We start from the raw sequence: 19683 nt of genomic DNA on the forward strand, positions 1-19683 counted from the left end.
CCGACGGGACAGATATCACGTGCGTCATGATCGATCCCTATGTAAACGTCAGCTTATATCTAATCGAGCCGTTGAGAAATCATATCGTTTCTCGCTACATCCTTCCCGAGAAACGAGGGGACTATCTGTATACGATAAAAATCGGTTAGTCCTTCGTATGAACTGGTCGAAATGGTAATACTTTGGATCGGAGAAGCATCTTCATAATCAGGTTGAGGTCCGAAGTCAAGTCACCAAGCTTCGAGCCCTAGGGACCGATCAATGTCGAGCTCGATATCATTATCGAGCTCGAATCCAAATCAAACTATGATACAAAGTGAAGTTATTGAGCTTATGAGGTAGAAGACTGACCAACACTGACCCCAAATCAATACAAGGATCCGAGTCAGAATCGAGCTCGAGTCAAGATCGAGAGCTCGAGTCGATACCAAGCTCGAGTCAATATCGAGCTCATAGACAAAAGCCGTTGCAATCCCACTAGAGGAGAGAATCCTGGCAGGAATTATGGAAAAGCTGATTTATCATGGGTCTCTCACTATGTAATTTTAATTATATCTAAAGTAGAATCCCTCCACTATAAAGGGGGATGATTATTATTTCTGAAGGGGCAGGTTTTGCATACATTGTAACTGAGATATCATACAATCCTATATTGAAGAATTACCCTTTTTTAGCTTGATAAATTGATTCATCTTGCTTAATCTATAAATCATCTTCTTCCCAACTCTGCTTATTTTTCATTCTCTACAGTCAACACTTGATATTTCTATTCATTCTTACGATTTGTGTCAAGTTATACCAGCATGTCAACACTTGATATTTGTGTCAACACTTGATATTTGTGTCAAGTTATACCAGCATGTCAACACTTGATATTTGTGTCAATCATTCTTACGCTTATTTTTCATTCTCTACAGTTAACACTTGATAAATTAACATCACACTATTTATGTTGTTTTATTACAAATGAAAAATCAGCATGTCGTTGAGATTAGCTCCTTCATTTCCTTTTTTCTAGAAAAAGAGGAATCTCACAGCAATTGGACTCCTAACAATGTGTTTGTCAGAAATCCATTTTAGAGATCCCTGATTATAGCTGGTACTTGGAATAGTACCCGAAGGTGTAAAAGTCACTTGATAGTTCAACTTTTGGTTCACCTCTGAAAAAACAAGTGTAGTTGGCTCAACTTTCACATCAACTCCCAGTGGTGAATCAATTTCAACACTGTATATTGAGTTGGCTTGTCCTACATTCGTCACAGTTCTTGAATATATCTGAGCAGTTGAGCTGACACTGACTTGGATCGAAAATGATGGATAATTTAGTTCACCTTCTAAGATGCTAGTTATCTCTGAACATCTAACTTTGCGATTCAAAATGATCCCAACTTGTACATCTGTGTAATTTAAACCACATAGATAAGGTACGTAGTCAACTGGTTCTATGTCATATATCAGGCCAGGATCATTTGCTTTTGACGGATTAACATGGCCTGAACCCGTAGCCAAGACACTAGCTGGATTGTACGTTTGATCCTCGATGAAGTCCAATCCGAGGTTTAAGATATCAGCTGTTGTCATAATTGCTGACTTAATTGCAGCTGGAGACCAATCAGGGTGGACACTTTTTAGCAGTGCTGCAACACCACTGAGATGAGGACACGACATTGAGGTACCTGAAATCATGTTGAAATAAGAGTTCGTGTTTATGTTATTCTCTAAGGAAATATGCCAAGCTGCTAGGATGTTAACACCAGGACCAATAATGTCCGGTTTTAGAATTCCAGGACTTGCATAATTTGGACCTCTGGATGAAAATCCAGCAACCACCGGAGCACGATCATCTCCGACTACAGTTCCCTTGAATACTATTGTTGCAGTAGGGATTAATGTTGAGTTTATATACTCTTTGATTTTTAGACCATCTGCATAGCTAACGTGTGTCACCGGAAGGACATGTGCCTCCGCGGATGTAGTGTTGGCTAGGAGTTCTGTATTCATAAGAATCATGGCAACACCACCAGCCGCCTTCACTGCTTTTCCTTTATTGACTCGCGTTATATTACCAACCTCACACAACACTATCTTTCCCATGACGTTTATGTTTTTCAGCGAATCAGGGGTACAAAATTTTGCATAAGAGTCACTAGCATCGTTTCCAGGATAGGCAAGAGGCAACAGTGTCGAAGGAAAGTCACTAGGTTGAAAAGCTGATTCTCCATCGTATTCTTCATTGTTTCCAAGCACAGCAGTAGCCTTAATTTTCCTGTCTATCGTACTTGCACCAACTGTTAAAATCCATGGCGCTTCATTAGAAAGTGAAAAACTGGATGGTCCTGAATTTCCAGCAGCACAACTAACAAAGATTCCCCTTTCCATTGCACTAAATGCACCAACTGCAACGACGTCTTCATAGAAATTATAAGTAATACCTCCAAGGGAAAGCGAAAGCACATCGACACCATCTTGAATAGCCATATCCATTGCAGCCAAAATATCACTTTCAGAACAAGTGGTAGGGGAGCACACTTTGTAAATAGCAACATGAGCTAGAGGTGCAACGCCCGCTGCAGTTCCATTAGCATTCCCAAATATATTAGCACCTGGCACAAAATTTCCAGCAGCCGTGCTAGCAGTGTGCGTACCATGTCCATCTTCGTCCAGTGGTGTCCCGTTCCCGGAGGACTGAAAGTACCTCGCGCCAATGAGCTTGTTGTTACACTTTGGGACATTAAATTCACACTTACCCTTCCATTTAGCAGGGGGTAGGGGCATCCCTTCGTCGCTAAACGAAGGGTGGTCCGGGAAAATTCCCGTGTCAATGACACCAATGATCACACCTTTTCCATAATTTGAGTCATTCCAGAACCCCATGTTCTGGTGCAATCCCAAGAAATTGAGACTATGTGTAGTGTACAAATCAAGTTGCTTTTCGGGGCGGGCAGTAATAAATCCTTCCTTTTTCTCCATTTCCTTAAGATCATCTGGAGATAACTTAGCTGCAAAACCTGTTAGAACGTTTCGATAGGAATAGATCAATCGTGGCGCCTCACGAGAGCTATCTGAGGTTGTTGCAGGCAAGAAAGAAAGATACCAGCTTTCTAAATCTTGATATCCGGTTGCCCTATCGCCATCAGGGAACTCACAATTAACAATATAGACTTGTGAATTGCTTTGTTTTTCTTTAGGCTTTTCATCAACAGGGCGTTCATTTGCATTAGTGGTGAATGAAGAGAAGAGAAAAGTAATGCCAATTATAGTGAGAATTGACCTGTATTGAACCATGACAACTTATAGCTGCTATTTGTGCTAATGAGTTTGGATTTTGGTAAGTGTTTTGGAATTTTTGAAGAGTCTATGACTCTATATATAGTTGTTGGAAGCTTTTTTTATTTGCTAGTCAGAAGCTATTATAGCTATGTGAAATGGATATTCTTGGATTAAATAGAAAAAGGAAAGTCAATTGGTAATCTACACGCTAAAGCAACTTCATTTTATTTAACTTATCTTAGATAATGAACTTGACATAGCAACAGCATATTTACGAAGAAGTCAATCAAAAATATACATTTTCTATAGAAGTAATGTTCGAGTCAACTTGCTAATTCGCCGGACAACTTGTTCAACTCACAAGTACAGTACCAAGGTAATCCTGCTCACATACATTGGAGCAAAGACACACTTATTATTGTAGCTGCAATTTGAATGTTAGACCTTCATATTGAATCTACTCGACTTTTTCTTTTCTTTTCTTTGCATTATTACATGATCAAGACTTATCCTTTTAATGACTTAGCTCTCCTACTCAATCGTATTACTTCGCCTTTGCCTTTAAATTTAAGTTTTGAAATTACATCAAATATATAATCTTATATATATATATATATATATATATATATATATATATATATATATACACACGAGATGGAATATCCCTGGGCTGGATTCTAGCTCGGTCACCTTGTAAGCTTTCTGACTTCCACAATTGAGATGGAAGGTTCAAATCTCATCAGTAGCGAACATCCTTTTCTCCAATTTCCCTTGGAAAAGAAGTCCTCCCTCCAAATAAAGGAAAAAAGATAAACTTTGAGCTTTGGCAATATTGATCCTCACTATACATAGATTATATATTAACTATATACAGTAATACATGAATTATAGATGAATTATGCATATATTACATATACATTGGCTATTTTTAGGCTATTTAGGTTAATTCTTCTTTAGTTAAACACATATTTGTATTTTATATTCACAGGTTTCAAAGAAAAATGTAATTAGTTTAACGAGAAAAACAATTAGTTTTACTGATTCAATTTGGTGACAACACTATATTTCTTGTAAAATTACATTTAAACCACTTGCAAGATTTAGTAGTATATAACTCACAATCGCATTTAACATTTCAAAATTTCTTCTAAGATCTTTACAAATAGTTATCTATATATTGGTATTTGATCAAATGAAGTTAGTCCTTGAAGTTTTACAAATTATTGGTATAACTTACTAATGACAGATAGATTATTTTAAGAGACAACGTCATAGTATTACACTGAAAAATTAAAAATAAGGAAATGTCAATTTTGAAATGATAATCCAATTCACCGCCAAAGAAGAAGTCTTTCAACATGCTTCTGTGATTTTCTCTCGTTGAAAATTTTTTTTCCTTCATTTTTTACCCTCTTTCTGATATTAATTTTCTGCCAGAATAAATATAAAAATTAAAGCTAACTCCTCTAAACGCTATACACTGGGCAGACTATTTGTATTATCCTAGTCTATCTGAATTTACAAGAATTTATGCCAATAAAATTAATTCCAACAAAATTGCTTAAGGAATATTCAATATTGTCAAGTGTTTCATTATTTAAAAACTTATATGGTTACATCAATATATTTATTTATCTATTAAGTCTACAACATAGTTTAACCTGAAATGAAATTACTATTTCAATACAAATTAAAAAGGAAAAAAAAAAGGAAAATCTAGATTAAATCAGCAAATTAAAGAGCGCCTTATTAATTCTTTCAACCAATAGATAGGCCATTGTATCCTCGTCTTGATTTCCCATCTTGAAGAGGTCAGATGCAAGATCTCTTTCTCATACATTCTATATTTATAGTTTACTTTTAACAATTCTCGTACTTTCTATATTTATAGTTTACTTTTAACATTTCTCGTCTTTCTATATTTATAGTTTACTTTTAACAAATTAATTAAATAACACATGTTGCACTTTTGAATATGAGGTTATGACTTTTCGAGAATATACTTAACACTAGATAGATGATGATATATGCTGCTAATTGGAATATACTGTTTTCTGGGAATGGAGTCCCATTTGGTACATAGTGCTTTACCCCACCGTGAGCAGAGACGGAGCTAAGATTTGAAGTTGATGGGTTCGGCATTATAGTTCTGTTGAGTTACTGAGTTCTAAATTAATATCTTGTACACATTCAATGGATTATAAGACAAATACAGAATTTGGATTAAAACTATTGGGTTTGGCCGAACCCGTAAGTGAAGGGCTAGCTCTGCCCCTGAAGGTGGGACACTCCGTCGCGAATCCAGATTAGCCGGGCCCTAAAACGTGTATGAGACGAGTGGGAAACCAACAAAAAACACTGTTATTGTTAAGCTTACAGCCTCTGAAACAGAAGTTTAAGCAGACAAGAAAGATGTTTTTTTGTTACTTGCTTGCCAAGGATTTAGCAATTTGGAGTTAAGAAGGCAGACATTATTTTATCTCATTCAAAACAAAAAACCAAAGTGGTAATGCTTGAATTTGTCAGGATTAACAAAGCTCAAAGTTTAAATAACTTAAGTGTTAGCATATCTTTATTATAGAAGTAAGTAATCAACATCAAATCCATTGGGATCCTATAAATCATTATCCATTTTTTATTTGGAGAAAGTATGCGCTCATAAATGAAAAAGGAAGACCATTGGTGAAAATTTGAATCCTTCACTTTAAAGGTAGAGGGCGAAGTTGCAAGTAATATCTCATTACATATAAAGTTAAAATTTGCATTTATGTTTGTAGAGTTTGCTCCAAATTATATATTTAGTAGTTAAGAGTACTACGTAGTTATAAAATCAGCTCGAGCACTTCAAAAGTACTTTTTAAGCGTCGATGCAAGCGGGCATGTGATTCAGCTAAGCCAAAGGGGCTCTTGTTTATATTTGAAGAATCCAATAGATTGAAGACTAAATGGTCAGTAATTAAGGAACCAGCTTAAGTGTTGATGCAAGTAATTATGTCTTAACAAATACGTACAACATTAACTGGTCTTGAATCAATAACTGTAAAAGAAAACAAACTTATTTTGAGCTCTGAAGTTATTAGCTTGACTTCTTTTAATCTCCAGGAGATGGTCTAATGATTGACCTATGTGCATAATCTTGATATTTTGAGTTTGAATTCCAGCCATAACACTTAAACGTGGGCTCGTGTGCTCCAACTTTTGTGAGCATAATTACCTTGGCAAACTGCACTTGTGGGTCGAACAAGTTGTCCAGTGAATTAGTTGAGGTGATTGCAAGTTGACTCGAACATTACTTACATAAAAAGGGCATAATGTAGATTGACCTCTTCGTCTATATGTTGTTGCTATCTCAAGTTCATTATCAAAGAGGAGTTAAATAAAATCAAGTCGATTTAGCGTGTAGATGACCAATCCACTTTCATTTTTCTATTTCATCCAAGAATCTCCAGGCATGACTATTTCACATATCTAAAAATAGCTTCTGACTAGCAAATTAAACAAAAAGCTTCCAACAACTATATATATATATAGCCTTCAAAAATTCCAAAACACTTACCAAAATCCAAACACATTAGCACAAATAGTCAGCTATATTTCACTAGCACTGAAGTTGTCATGGCTCAATACAGGTCAACTCTCACTATAATTGGCATAACTTTTCTCTTCTCTTCCTTCACCACTAATGCAAATGAACGCCTTGTTGATGAAAAGCCTAAAGGAGAACAAAGCAATTCACAAGTCTATATAGTTCACTGTGAGTTCCCTGATGGCGACAGGACTACCAGATATCAAGATTTAGATAGCTGGTATCTTTCTTTCTTACCTGCAACAACCTCAGATAGCTCCCGTGAGGTGCCACGTTTGATCTATTCCTATCGAAACGTTCTAACAGGTTTTGCAGCTAAATTATCACCAGATGATCTCAAGGAAATGGAGAAAAAGGAAGGATTTATTTCTGCCCGCCCCGAAAAGCAACTTGATTTGTACACCACACATAGTCTCAATTTCTTGGGACTGCACCAGAATATGGGGTTCTGGAATGACTCAAATTATGGAAAAGGTGTGATCATTGGTGTCATTGACACTGGAATTTTCCCGGACCACCCTTCGTTTAGCGACGGTGGGATGCCACCACCCCCTGCTAAATGGAAGGGTAAGTGTGAATTTAATGTTACAAAGTGTAACAACAAGCTCATTGGAGCGAGGTACTTCCAGTCCTCGGGGAACGGGTCACCATGGGACGAAAATGGACATGGTACGCACACTGCTAGCACGGCTGCTGGAAATTTCGTGCCAGGTGCTAATATATTTGGGAATGCTAATGGCACTGCAGCGGGCGTTGCACCTCTAGCTCATGTTGCTATTTATAAAGTGTGCTCTTATATCTATTGTTCTGAAAGTGACATTTTGGCTGCAATGGATATGGCTATTGAAGATGGTGTCGATGTGCTTTCGCTTTCCCTTGGAGGTGTTGCTTATAATTTCTATGAAGACGTCATTGCAGTTGGTGCCTTTAGTGCAATGGAAAAGGGGATCTTTGTTAGTTGTGCTGCTGGAAATTCAGGACCATCCAGTTTTTCGACATCTAATGAAGCGCCCTGGATTTTAACAGTTGGTGCAAGTACCATCGACAGGAAAATTAAGGCTGCTGCTGTGCTTGGAAACAACGAAGAATACGATGGAGAATCAGCTTTTCAACCTAGTGACTTTCTTCCAACACTGTTGCCTCTTGCCTATCCGGGGAGCAATGAAAGTGACATTTGGGCTAAATATTGTAACCCTACTTCGCTGAACAACACAAATGTCACGGGAAAGATAGTGTTGTGTGAGGTTGGTATAACATCACGAGTTTCTAAAGGAGAAGCAGTGAAGGCGGCAGGTGGTGCTGCCATGATAATTATGAATACAGAAAGCCTGGCTAACACAACATTAGCCGAGGCTCATGTCCTTCCGGCGACACACGTTAGCTATGCAGATGGTCTAAAAATCAAAGAGTATATAAACTCAACATTAGTCCCTACTGCAACAATAGTATTCAATGGAACTATAATCGGAGATGATCGTGCTCCAGTGGTTGCTGGATTTTCTTCCAGGGGTCCAAGTTATGCAAGTCCCGGAATTCTAAAACCGGACATTATTGGTCCTGGTGTTAACATCCTAGCAGCTTGGTGTGTTTCCTTAGAAAACAACACAAACACAAACTCTATGTTTAACATGATTTCAGGTACCTCTATGTCTTGTCCCCATCTCAGTGGCGTTGCAGCGCTGCTAAAAAGTGTTCACCCTGATTGGTCTCCAGCTGCAATTAAGTCAGCAATTATGACAACAGCTGATGTCTTAAATCTCGGATTGAACTTCATCGAGGATGAAACGTACCTTCCAGCTGGTGTTTTTGCCACAGGTGCAGGCCACGTTAATCCATCAAAAGCAAATGATCCCGGCCTGATATATGACATAGAACCAGCCGATTACGTATCTTACCTATGTGGTTTGAATTACACAAAAAGACAAGTTGGGATCTTTTTGCAGCGTAAAGTTAACTGTTCAGAGATAACTAGCATCTTAGAAGGTCAACTAAATTATCCATCATTTTCGATTAAACTCAGTGCCGACTCAGCAGCTCAAACATATTCAAGAAACGTGACGAACGTAGGACAAGCCAACTCAACATACAGTGTTGAAGTTGATTCACCACCGGGCGTTGATGTGAAAGTTGAGCCAATTACACTTGCATTTTCAGAGGTGAACCAGAAATTGAGCTATCAAGTGACGTTTACACCTTTGCCTAGTAATCCAAGTTTCGGTTATTATCAGGGATCCCTCAAATGGATTTCTGACAAACACATTGTTAGGAGTCCAATTTCTGTGAGATTCAGCTTTTTCTGAAAAGGAACTGAAGGAACTGATCTCTGTGACATGCTGATCAAGATTGTACATTTGTAATAAAACCAGTTTCACCTTACGACGTGAAAATGTATCTTCTTCTCTTTTTTTTCTTTGGTAATTTCCTGTTTTATCTTTTTAGCAAGAGTGTGACACTATTAATAACAAATGTGTGTTTTCCTTTTTATCTCTTTTTAGTATCAAGTTTAATGTATCAGAGTTGAAATTTACGTCGTCTGTTTTTCACTCTCGTCAATACAATCATATTCTTATTCTACTACTCAACTATACAAAAATGAAATATATTACAAACATGAATTTAATTCAAGTAATTAAACTTGCGATCTATCTGAAACAGAATTTTAAGTAGATAAGAAATATTTTATATTGTTCCGTGTTTGCCAAGAATTTAGCAATCTGGAATAAAGAAGGCACAAGGCCTATTTTGTCTCATTCAAAACAAAAGGCCAATGTGGATTAGCTTGAATTTGTCAAATATTGACAAAGCTCAAAATGTTAAAAACTTAATTAAGAGTTGGCATATCTTCATTATAGAAATAGGAACAACTAACATCAGATATAATGGGACTTTTTAAAATCTTTCTCAATAGTTAAGGTGTGTCATGTGGGGTCTATCCCCATAAATTAAAAAAAGAAAAGGAAGGAAAAGTGTCAGATTCCATCATGACTTATTTTGGATTTGATTTGCAAATCTGCAAATTGTCAAAAATAGTAGGCGTCAGAAAAAGTAATTTACAATTGCAAATTGCAATAACCAATCGTTTTGATTGGTGGAAGATTGGGCACTTAACACTATAAAAAAAGAGCTTCAACTCTCATTTCTACACATCAATCTCAGAGAGAAATATATTTGAGAGCATAGAGAGCAGTGTGAGGTATTCACAAGCGGTGTAGTCTGTAAGGAAAAATAGAGATAAGTGAGGTGAGAATCTTAAAAGAGGGTTATTTCTTTTGAGTGTATAGTGGTTCCTGGAGTATTTACTCGGGACTACGGAGTGTAAAATTTCTCATTATAGTGGATTACTTTGCTCCTCTCGGCCCGTGACTTTTTCCTTATTCAGAAGAATTTTCCACGTTAAAATCTTTGTGTCCTTGTTGTTCTTTTTATTCTTGATCACTGTATCTTGGCACTACGTTATTATTCCGTTGTTATTACCGTGAATATTTCTGTGAGGAGTTTATTCCCAACAACTGGTATCAGAGCACAAGTTCTGCTCGTTCATAAAAATATTATTCACTATTGGTAGTACTATATTCGGTGGAAAAAAAATGTCATGAGTAAAGTACGAGTTAGCAAAATTTAACAGAGATAGCGGTTTCTCAACATGGCAAAGAAGGATGAGGGGTCTGCTCATCCAACAAAGATTACATAAGGTACTAGATGCTGATGTCAAAAAGCCTGATACCATAAAAGCTGAGAATTGGACTGACTTGGATGAAAGAGCTGCTAGTGCAATCAGGTTGTACTTATCAGATGATGTGGTAAATAACATCATTGATGAATACACCACATGTGGAATTTGGACAAGGTTGAAAAGCCTATACATGTCCAAAATACCGACAAATAAATTGTACCTGAAGAAGCAGCTATACGCCCTACACATGGGTGAAGGTACGAATTTTTTGCCACATTGAAATGTGTTTAACGGACTAATCACACAGCTTGCCAACCTCGGAGTGAAAATCGAGAAAGAAGATAAAGCCATCTTGTTATTGAACTCGTTGCCATCTTCGTACGATAATTTGGCAACAACCATCCTGCACGGTAAGACTACCATTGAGTTGAAAGACGTCACATCGGCTCTTCTACTCAATGAGAAGATGAGAAAGAAGCCTGAAAATCAAGGGCAGGCTCTCATCACAGAAGGTAGAAGCAGAAGTTACCAAAGGAGTTCAAGCAACTATGGTAGATCCGGAGGGTGTGGGAAGTCCAAGAACCGGTATAAATCAAAAGTCAAAATTGCTACAATTGCGATCAACCGGGTCACTTCAAAAGAGATTGCCCAAATCTAATAAATGACAAAGGTGAAAGCAGTGGCCAGAAGAATGACGACAACATAACCGCATGGTGCAAAATAATGATAATGTTGTCCTTTTTATAAATGAGGAAGAGGAATGCATGCACTTGGCTGGTCCAGAGTCAGAATGGGTTAGTTGATACAACATCTTACCATGCCACACCGGTAAGAGAATTTTTTTTACATATATGTAGAAGGTGATTTTGGAACTGTGAGAATGGGTAACATGAGTTACTCAAAGATTACGGGGATCGGTGAAATTTGTATCAACACAAATATCGGATGCACACTGGTTCTAAAGGACATGTGGCATGTACCTGATTTGCGGATGAACTTGATCTCGGGAATCGTTTTAGACCAAGATGGATACAAGAACTATTTTGCAAATCAAAAGTGGAGACTCACCAAAAGATCATTGGTGATTGCAAAGGGAGTTACTCGTGGCACGTTGTACAGGACAAATGCAGAAATATGACTAGGTGAATCGAACCCAGCACAAGATGAGATTTCTGCAGATTTGTGGCACAAAAGAATGGGTCATATGAGTGAGAAGGAATTGCAGATTCTTGCCAGGAAATCACCAGTTTCTTATGCCAAAGGTACAACAGTAAAACCTTGTGACTACTGTTTATTTGGTAAGTAGCATAGAGTCTCATTTCAGACATCGTCTGAATGAAAATTGAATATACTTGATTTGGTATATTCTGATGTTTGTAGTCCAATGGAAATTGAATCAATGGGTTTTGTTACTTTTATTGATGATGCTTAACAAAAATTGTGGGTTTATATTATAAAAACCAAAGATCAAGTGTTTCACGTTTTCCAAAAGTTTTATGCTCTGGTGGAAAGGGAGACAAGCCAAAAGCTAAAGAGTCTCCGAAGTGACAATAGAGGTGAGTACACTTCAAGGGAATTTGAAGAGTTTTGTTCAAACCATGGGATAAAACATGAAAAGACAGTTCCTGAAATCCCACAACACAATGGTGTAGCTGAGAGAATGAACCGCAACATTATTGAGAAGGTGAGAAACATGCTTAGAGGGGCTAAACTGCCTAAGTCATTCTGGGATGAAGCAGTTCAGACAGCCTGTTACATGATCAATAGGAGTTCATCAGTTCCATTGGAGTTTGACATCCCAGAGACAGTTTGGACCAACAAGGAGGTGTCCTACTCACATCTAAAGGTATTCGGTTGCAGAGCTTTTGCACATGTACTAAAGGAATAGAGAACAAAGTTGGGTGATAAATCTGTTCCCTATATATTCATCGGATATGGAGATGAAGAGTTCGGGTACAGATTGTAGGATCCTATAAAGAAGAAGGTCATTAGAAGCAGAGATGGTAATCTTCCAAGAAAGTGAAGTTGGAGTTGTATATGATCAGTCAGAGAAGGACAAAAATGGTATAATCCCTAACCTTGTTACCATTCCTTCTACTTCTAACAATCCCACAAGTGCACAAAGTAGGGCCGACGAGGTTGCCGAGCATGAGGAGTAACCTGGTGAAGTTATTGAGCAGGGGGGCAATTTGATGATGATGTCGAGCAAGTGGAGTACCCCACTCAGGAAGAAGAACAACCTCGACCTCTAAGGAGATCAGAGAGGCCAAGGGTAGAGTCATGGAGGTACCCATCCACAGAGCATGTCCTCATCACTGATGAGGGGGAGCCAAAAAGTCTTAAGGAGGTGTTGTCCCATAAAAAAAGAACCAGTGGATGAAATCCATGAAAGAAGAGATGGAATCTCTACAGAAAAATGGCACGTACAAGCTGGTTGAACTTCCAAACGGTAAAAGATCACTCAAAAATGGTTTTTAAACCCAAGAAAGATGAAAATAGCAAGCTGATCAGATACAAAGCTCGACTAGTGGTAAAAGGCTTCGAACAGAAGAAAGGTATTGATTTTGACAAAATTTTCTCACTTGTTGTCAAAATGACTTCTGTTCGAACAATCTTGAGCTTAGCAGGTAGCCTAGATCTTGAAGTGGAGGAGTTGGACGTGAAAACTGCATTTTTTCACAGAAATTTGGAAGATGAGATCTATATGGAGCAGCCAAAAGGATTTGAAGTACCTGGAAGGAAACACATGTGGTGCAAACTGAATAAGAGTCTTTACAGTTGAAGCAGGCACCAAGGCAGTGGTACAAGAAGTTTGACTCATTCATGAAAAGTCAAACTTACATAAAGACATATTCTGATCCATGTGTATACTTCAAAAGATTTTCTGACAAATAATTTTATTATTTTGTTGTTGTATGTGGATGATATATTAATTGTAGGAAAAGACAAGGAGTTGATCGCAAAGTTGAAGGGAGATTTGTCCAAGTCATTTGATATGATGGACTTGGGCCCAGCACAACAAATTCTAGGTATGAAGATAGTTTGAGAGCGAACAATAAGACAGTTGTGACTGTCTCAAGAGAAGTACATTGAACGTGTACTGGAACGCTTCAACATAAAGAATGCTCAACCAGTCATCACACCTTTTGCTAGTCATCTTAAGTTAAGCAAGAAGATGTGTCCTACAACAATGGAGGAAAAAAAAAAACATGACCAAAGTTCCTTATTCCTTTACCGTCGGAAGTTTGATGTATCCAATGGTATGCACTAGACCTGATATTGCTCACGCGGTTAGTATTGTGAGCAGGTTTTTTGAAAATCCTGAAAAAGAACACTGAGAAGCAGTCAAGTGGATTACTCAAGTATCTGAGAGGTACTGCGGGAGATTGTTTGTGATTTGGATGATCCGATCCAATCTTGGAGGGCTATAGGTGCTAATATGGCAGGTGACATTGATAACAGAAAATCCACTACTGGATATTTGTTTACATTTTCAGGGGGAGCTATATCATGGCAGTCGAGGTTACAGAAAGTGTGTTGCACTCTCTACAACTGACGCGGAGTATATTGCCACTACTGAAGCTGGCAAGGAGATGATATGGTTGAAACAGTTCCTTCAAGAGCTTGGATTGTATCAGAAAGAGTATGTCGTCTATTGTGACAGCCAAAGTGCAATAGACCTTAGCAAGAACTCCACGTACCATGCAAGGACCAAACACATCGACATGAGATATCACTGGATTCGAGAAATGGTAGAGAATGAATCTCTAAAAGTCTTGAAGATTTCTACAAGTGAGAATCTCGCAAATATACTGACCAAGGTGGTACCAAGAGACAAGTTCGAATTGTGCAAAGAACTTGTCGATATGCACTCAAACTAGAAGTCTGGTGTTATCTCCTTTAGGTGAATGGGTCTAGAGGGGGATATTTATGGGGTCCATCCCCATAAATGAAAAAAAAAAAGGAAGGAAAAGTGTGAAATTTCATCATGACTTATTTTGGATTTGATTTGCAAATCTGCAAATTGTCAAAAATAGTAGGTGTCAGACAAAGCAAATTGCAATTGCAAATTGCAATAACCAATCGTTTTGATTGTTGGAAGATTGGGCGCTCAACACTATAAAACGAGAGCTTCGCTCTCATTTCTACACACCAATCTCAGAGAGAAATATATCTAAGAGCATAGAGAGCAGTGTGAGGTATTCACATGCAGTATAGTCTGTGAGGAAAAATAGAGAGTGTGAGCGATATTGTAATGAGGTGAGAATCATAAAAGAGGGTTATGTCTTTTGAGTGTATAGTATTTCCTGGAGTATTTACTCGGGACTATGGAGTATAAAATTTCTCATTATAGTGGATTACTTTGCTCCTCTTGGGCCCGTGATTTTTTCCTTATTTAGAAGAATTTTTCACGTTAAAATCTTTGTATCCTTGTTGTTCTTTTTATTCTTGATCACCGTATCTCGGTACTCCTTTATTACTCCGTTATTATTACCGTGAATATTATTTCTGTGGGGGGTTTATTCCCAACATGTCCAAGTTGACTCGAACATTACTGAGGTAGAAAAAATTATCATGAATATTAACGACTTTGTCTATATGTTGTTGCTAGCTAAAGTTCATTTCTCAAAGATTAGTTAGATTAAATTAAAATTGTTTTTAGCGTGTAGATGACCAATTCAGTTTTTGGCCTATTTTTTTATTTTCATGATTCCCCCCGCATGACTAGTTCATATGTCTATAGTAGCTTCTGAGTTCTGACTAGCAAATAAAAAAATACTTCCAAGAACTACATATAACCTCAACTAAAATTCCAGAATTCCAACCAAAATCCTTAGGCAAATACCTCTTTTTTCTAACTTCATCCCTCCATTGTAGATATAATCCAAACTCATTAGCACAGAAAACTGATATTTCACTAGCAGTAAAGTTGCCATGGCTCAATTCAGGTCAATTCTCACAATAATTGGCCTTATTTTTCTGTTCTCTTCATTTACCGCTAATGCAAATGAACACCCTGTAGATGAAAGGCCTGAAGAAGAACAAAGCAATTCACAAGTCTATATTGTTCATTGTGAGTTCCCTGATCGTGAAGGCGCTAGCAGATATCAAGATTTAGATAGCTGGTACCTTTCTTTCTTGCCTGCAACAACCTCAGATGGCTCTCGTGAGGAGCCACGATTGATTTATTCTTATCGAAATGTTCTAACAGGTTTTGCAGCTAAGTTATATCCAGATGATCTCAAGGAAATGGAGAAAAGGGAAGGATTTATTTCTGCCCGCCCCGAAAGGCAACTTGATTTGTACACTACACATAGTCTCAACTTCTTGGGGTTGCACCAGAACATGGGGTTCTGGAATGACTCAAATTATGGGAAAGGTGTGATTATTGGTGTCATTGACACGGGAATTTTCCCGGACCACCCTTCGTTTAGTGACGATGGGATGCCCCCACCCCCTGCTAAATGGAAGGGTAAGTGTGAATTTAATGTCACAAAGTGTAACAAGAAGCTCATTGGAGCGAGGTACTTCCTGTCCTCAGGGAATGGGTCACCATGGGACGAAAATGGACATGGTACACACACTGCTAGCACAGCTGCTGGAAATTTCGTGCCAGGAGCTAATATATTTGGCAATGCTAATGGAACTGCAGCAGGCGTTGCACCTCTAGCTCATGTTGCCATTTACAAAGTGTGCTCAGGTATCACTTGTTCTGAAAGTGACACTTTAGCTGCAATGGATATGGCAATAGAAGATGGTGTCGACGTGCTTTCGCTTTCCCTTGGTAGACTTACTAATAATTTCTATTCTGACAACATTGCGCTTGGTGCATTTAGTGCAATGGAAAAGGGGATCTTTGTCAGTTGTGCTGCTGGAAATTCAGGACCATCCAGTTTTTCAACGGCTAATGAAGCGCCCTGGATTTTAACAGTTGGTGCAAGTACCATTGACAGGAAAATTAAAGCTACTGCTGTGCTTGGAAACAGTGAAGAATTCGATGGAGAATCAGCTTTTCAACCTAGTGACTTTCCTCCAACACTGTTGCCTCTTGCCTATCCTGGAAGCAATGCTAGTGACTCTGATGCTAAGTATTGTACCCCTACTTCGCTGAACAACACGAATGTCATGGGAAAGATAGTGTTGTGTGAGGTTGGTAAAACTACGCGAGTTGACAAAGGAAAAGTAGTGAAGGCAGCTGGTGGTGCTGCCATGATTCTTATGAATACAGAAACCCTGGCTAACACAACGTTAGCCGAGGCACATGTCCTTCCGGTGACACACGTTACCTATGCAGATGGTATAAAAATCATAGAGTATATAAACTCAACATTAATCCCTACTGCAACAATAGTATTCAAGGGAACTATAATCGGAGATGATCGTGCTCCTGTGGTTGCTGGTTTTTCTTCCAGGGGTCCAAATTATGCAAGTCCTGGAATTCTAAAACCGGATATTATTGGTCCTGGTGTTAACATCCTAGCAGCTTGGCATGTTTCCTTGGAAAACAACACGAACACGAACTCTAATTTCAACATGATTTCAGGTACCTCAATGTCTTGTCCTCATCTCAGTGGCGTTGCAACGCTGCTAAAAAGTAGTCACCTTGATTGGTCTCCAGCTGCAATTAAGTCAGCAATTATGACAACAGCCGATGTCTTAAACCTCGGATTGAGCTCCATCGAGGATCAAACATACCTTCCAGCTAGCGTCTTCGCCACAGGTGCAGGGCACGTTAATCCATCAAAAGCAAATGATCCCGGCCTGATATATGACATTGAACCAGCCGATTACATAGCTTATCTATGTGGCCTAAATTACACGGATAGACAAGTTGGGATCTTTTTGCAGCGCAAATTTAAATGTTCAGCAATAACTAGCATCTTAGAAGGTCAACTAAATTATCCATCATTTTCGATCCAAGTCAGAAGCAACTCAACAGCTCAAACATATTCAAGAAATGTGATGAACGTAGGACAAGCCAACTCAACATACAGTGTTGAAATTGATTCGCCACCGGGCGTTGATGTGAAAGTTGAGCCAACTACACTTGCTTTTTCAGAGGTGAACCAAAAGTTGAGCTATCAAGTGACGTTCACACCTTTGGCTACTAGACCAAGTACCAGTTCTAATCAGGGATCTCTCAGATGGATTTCTGAAAAGCATATTGTTAGGAGCCCAATTGCTGTTCGATTTTTCTTTTTTTAAATAAACAAATGAAGGTGCTGATCTTACTGACGTGCAGATCAAGATTTTTCATTTATGAAATAAAACCATATATCAAGATGTTAACTTTGGTTTATTATTCCGTGTATTTACTCATGTATCTTACAATGTAAATATACCAAATATTTATCAATAAAGATTTAAAGCTCGAAGCTCATATTTTCAAACTCTCTTGAGAATCTTACTAAGTCAGAAATTGACCAATACATTAAGTATGGTTAAAAAACGGAAAAACAAATAAAGGAGAAACATGGATACGAAGACTTGTACCGAGCAATACACATGTACACATTGTTAGAATCGAAATAATCAGGTATCACGCGAAAGCTAGTAAGAGAAATCTTGAATGAAAATAAATCAAACAATGCAAGAGAAATATAACAGAGGAGACACAAACATTTAACGTGGTTTAGTCAATTGATTTACGTTATTTAACGTAGTTCAGTCAATTGGTCTACATCCACAATCGGAGATGGGCAATCCACTATATAAAAAAGAGTACAAAACACAAAGAGGCAAAACACAAAGAGGCAAACTAGCAGACTAACACTTGTCCGAAATTATTCCTCTAAACATGACTCTCTAACGCCTTAAAAGATCCTTAATTAATTGAAGTCAAAATTTTTTATTCCAAGAGAAAGGACTAGCCAAATATGAAAAAAAAATCATATTTTCCTTTTTCGTAAAAGGAAAAATCAATTATGGTAAATATATTGTCATTGTTTAAAGAAATAGAAAAATCAAATACGGTTAGAAAATTAGAACAAATAAAAAACACATAATAATAATAATAATAATAATAATAATAATAATAATAATAATAATAATAATAATACGAAAGAATGTAGAAGTTGATATTGGAAATGTGCTAGACAAGATACGCGTTTCGTTTCATCAATTAATATTTCAGTTGGCCATGAAGCAAAAGCCAAGTTGACTTCTACATTTGTGGTTTGCAACAAAGTTTCAATTGGAACTGTATTGGATGTTTTAGTATTAATTGATGTACCGATGTAAGTTTAGAGTTTAAATAATTGTGAAAAAAAAAATTGACTTCCGCTAAAAGTGAGGGAAATCATTTTTCACCTGACGTGAAAATAATTTTCAATAGAAAATATTTTCTGACAATAAAATACTAGAAAATAATTTTTGAAAAATAGATCATATCAAACATACACATGACTTGTCGACCTGTCAAAAGCAATTGATCCCCGACTAATAAAATAATTATGGGCATTATCAGTGTAGTTCAGAATTCAGATTATGCATATTGGCAAATTAATAAGATTGTGAAACCTTAGAGTTATTAGCTACAGAAAATACAAGTAATCAAGAAGCACAGCTCGGTTACAATTTTTTAATAATGGAATAGTAGATATTTTAATTTACCGATTTAATAGACTTGTGCAAGTACACGTAAAGCAGTAGAGAGACCCTATAAAGTTTAAGGATCCTCAATTTAGAAAGGAGGGAGGGAGTGATAATGATATTTTCTCGAGAATCATTTCCTATAACTAGAATAACAAAGCAGGAGCCAAGGATGAGTGCAATTATATTTAGGAATATCTCGTGAATTTGACATTTTATTTGGTGCACATGTGAATTATATTTGGTTCTAATTGTGTCCCCCAACAACTTGTAAGTTTGATAACCTTTAACCCTTAAGGTTGATACCTAAATTTTAGGCGCGTGAGAGTGATGAAAAATTGAAAAAGTTATCTTTCAAGGTATTATTTTTTAATTGTAATTACTGCATAGTCGTAAATAATAATTTATTTATTTTTATTGAGTATTTCTTCTGCCTTTTAATGTACCAATGCATATTTACATCTTTAAAATTTTTTAGTTTCTTCTAATTGTGCATTTTTCGGGCCAAATATGTAAAAAGGACTTAATTGAAACTCCATTATTTTTGCCAAGTAAAAAGTTT

At 37.4% G+C, this 19683-nt stretch overlaps 3 protein-coding genes across 3 annotated transcripts; 2 read left to right on the forward strand and 1 right to left on the reverse strand.

Annotated features, from left to right (window-relative positions):
- Positions 1–875: 875 nt before the first annotated feature.
- LOC107772581 (subtilisin-like protease) lies at positions 876–3322 on the reverse strand. Its single transcript, XM_016592079.2, has one exon. It carries the CDS (start codon positions 3283–3285, stop codon positions 1015–1017), a length of 2271 nt encoding a protein of 756 aa, XP_016447565.1. The 5' UTR covers positions 3286–3322; the 3' UTR covers positions 876–1014.
- A 3432-nt stretch (positions 3323–6754) lies between these two features.
- On the forward strand, positions 6755–9351 carry LOC107772580 (subtilisin-like protease). Its single transcript, XM_016592078.2, has one exon. The coding sequence runs from the start codon at positions 6886–6888 to the stop codon at positions 9154–9156; it is 2271 nt and encodes a 756-aa protein (XP_016447564.1). The 5' UTR covers positions 6755–6885; the 3' UTR covers positions 9157–9351.
- Positions 9352–15330: 5979 nt separating this feature from the next.
- On the forward strand, positions 15331–17899 carry LOC107772579 (subtilisin-like protease). Its single transcript, XM_016592077.2, has one exon. The coding sequence runs from the start codon at positions 15465–15467 to the stop codon at positions 17733–17735; it is 2271 nt and encodes a 756-aa protein (XP_016447563.1). The 5' UTR covers positions 15331–15464; the 3' UTR covers positions 17736–17899.
- The last annotated feature ends 1784 nt before the right edge of the window (positions 17900–19683 follow it).

The sequence above is a fragment of the Nicotiana tabacum genome, chromosome 23, assembly GCF_000715075.1.
Source record: "Nicotiana tabacum cultivar K326 chromosome 23, ASM71507v2, whole genome shotgun sequence".
Taxonomy (NCBI): Eukaryota; Viridiplantae; Streptophyta; class Magnoliopsida; order Solanales; family Solanaceae; genus Nicotiana; species Nicotiana tabacum.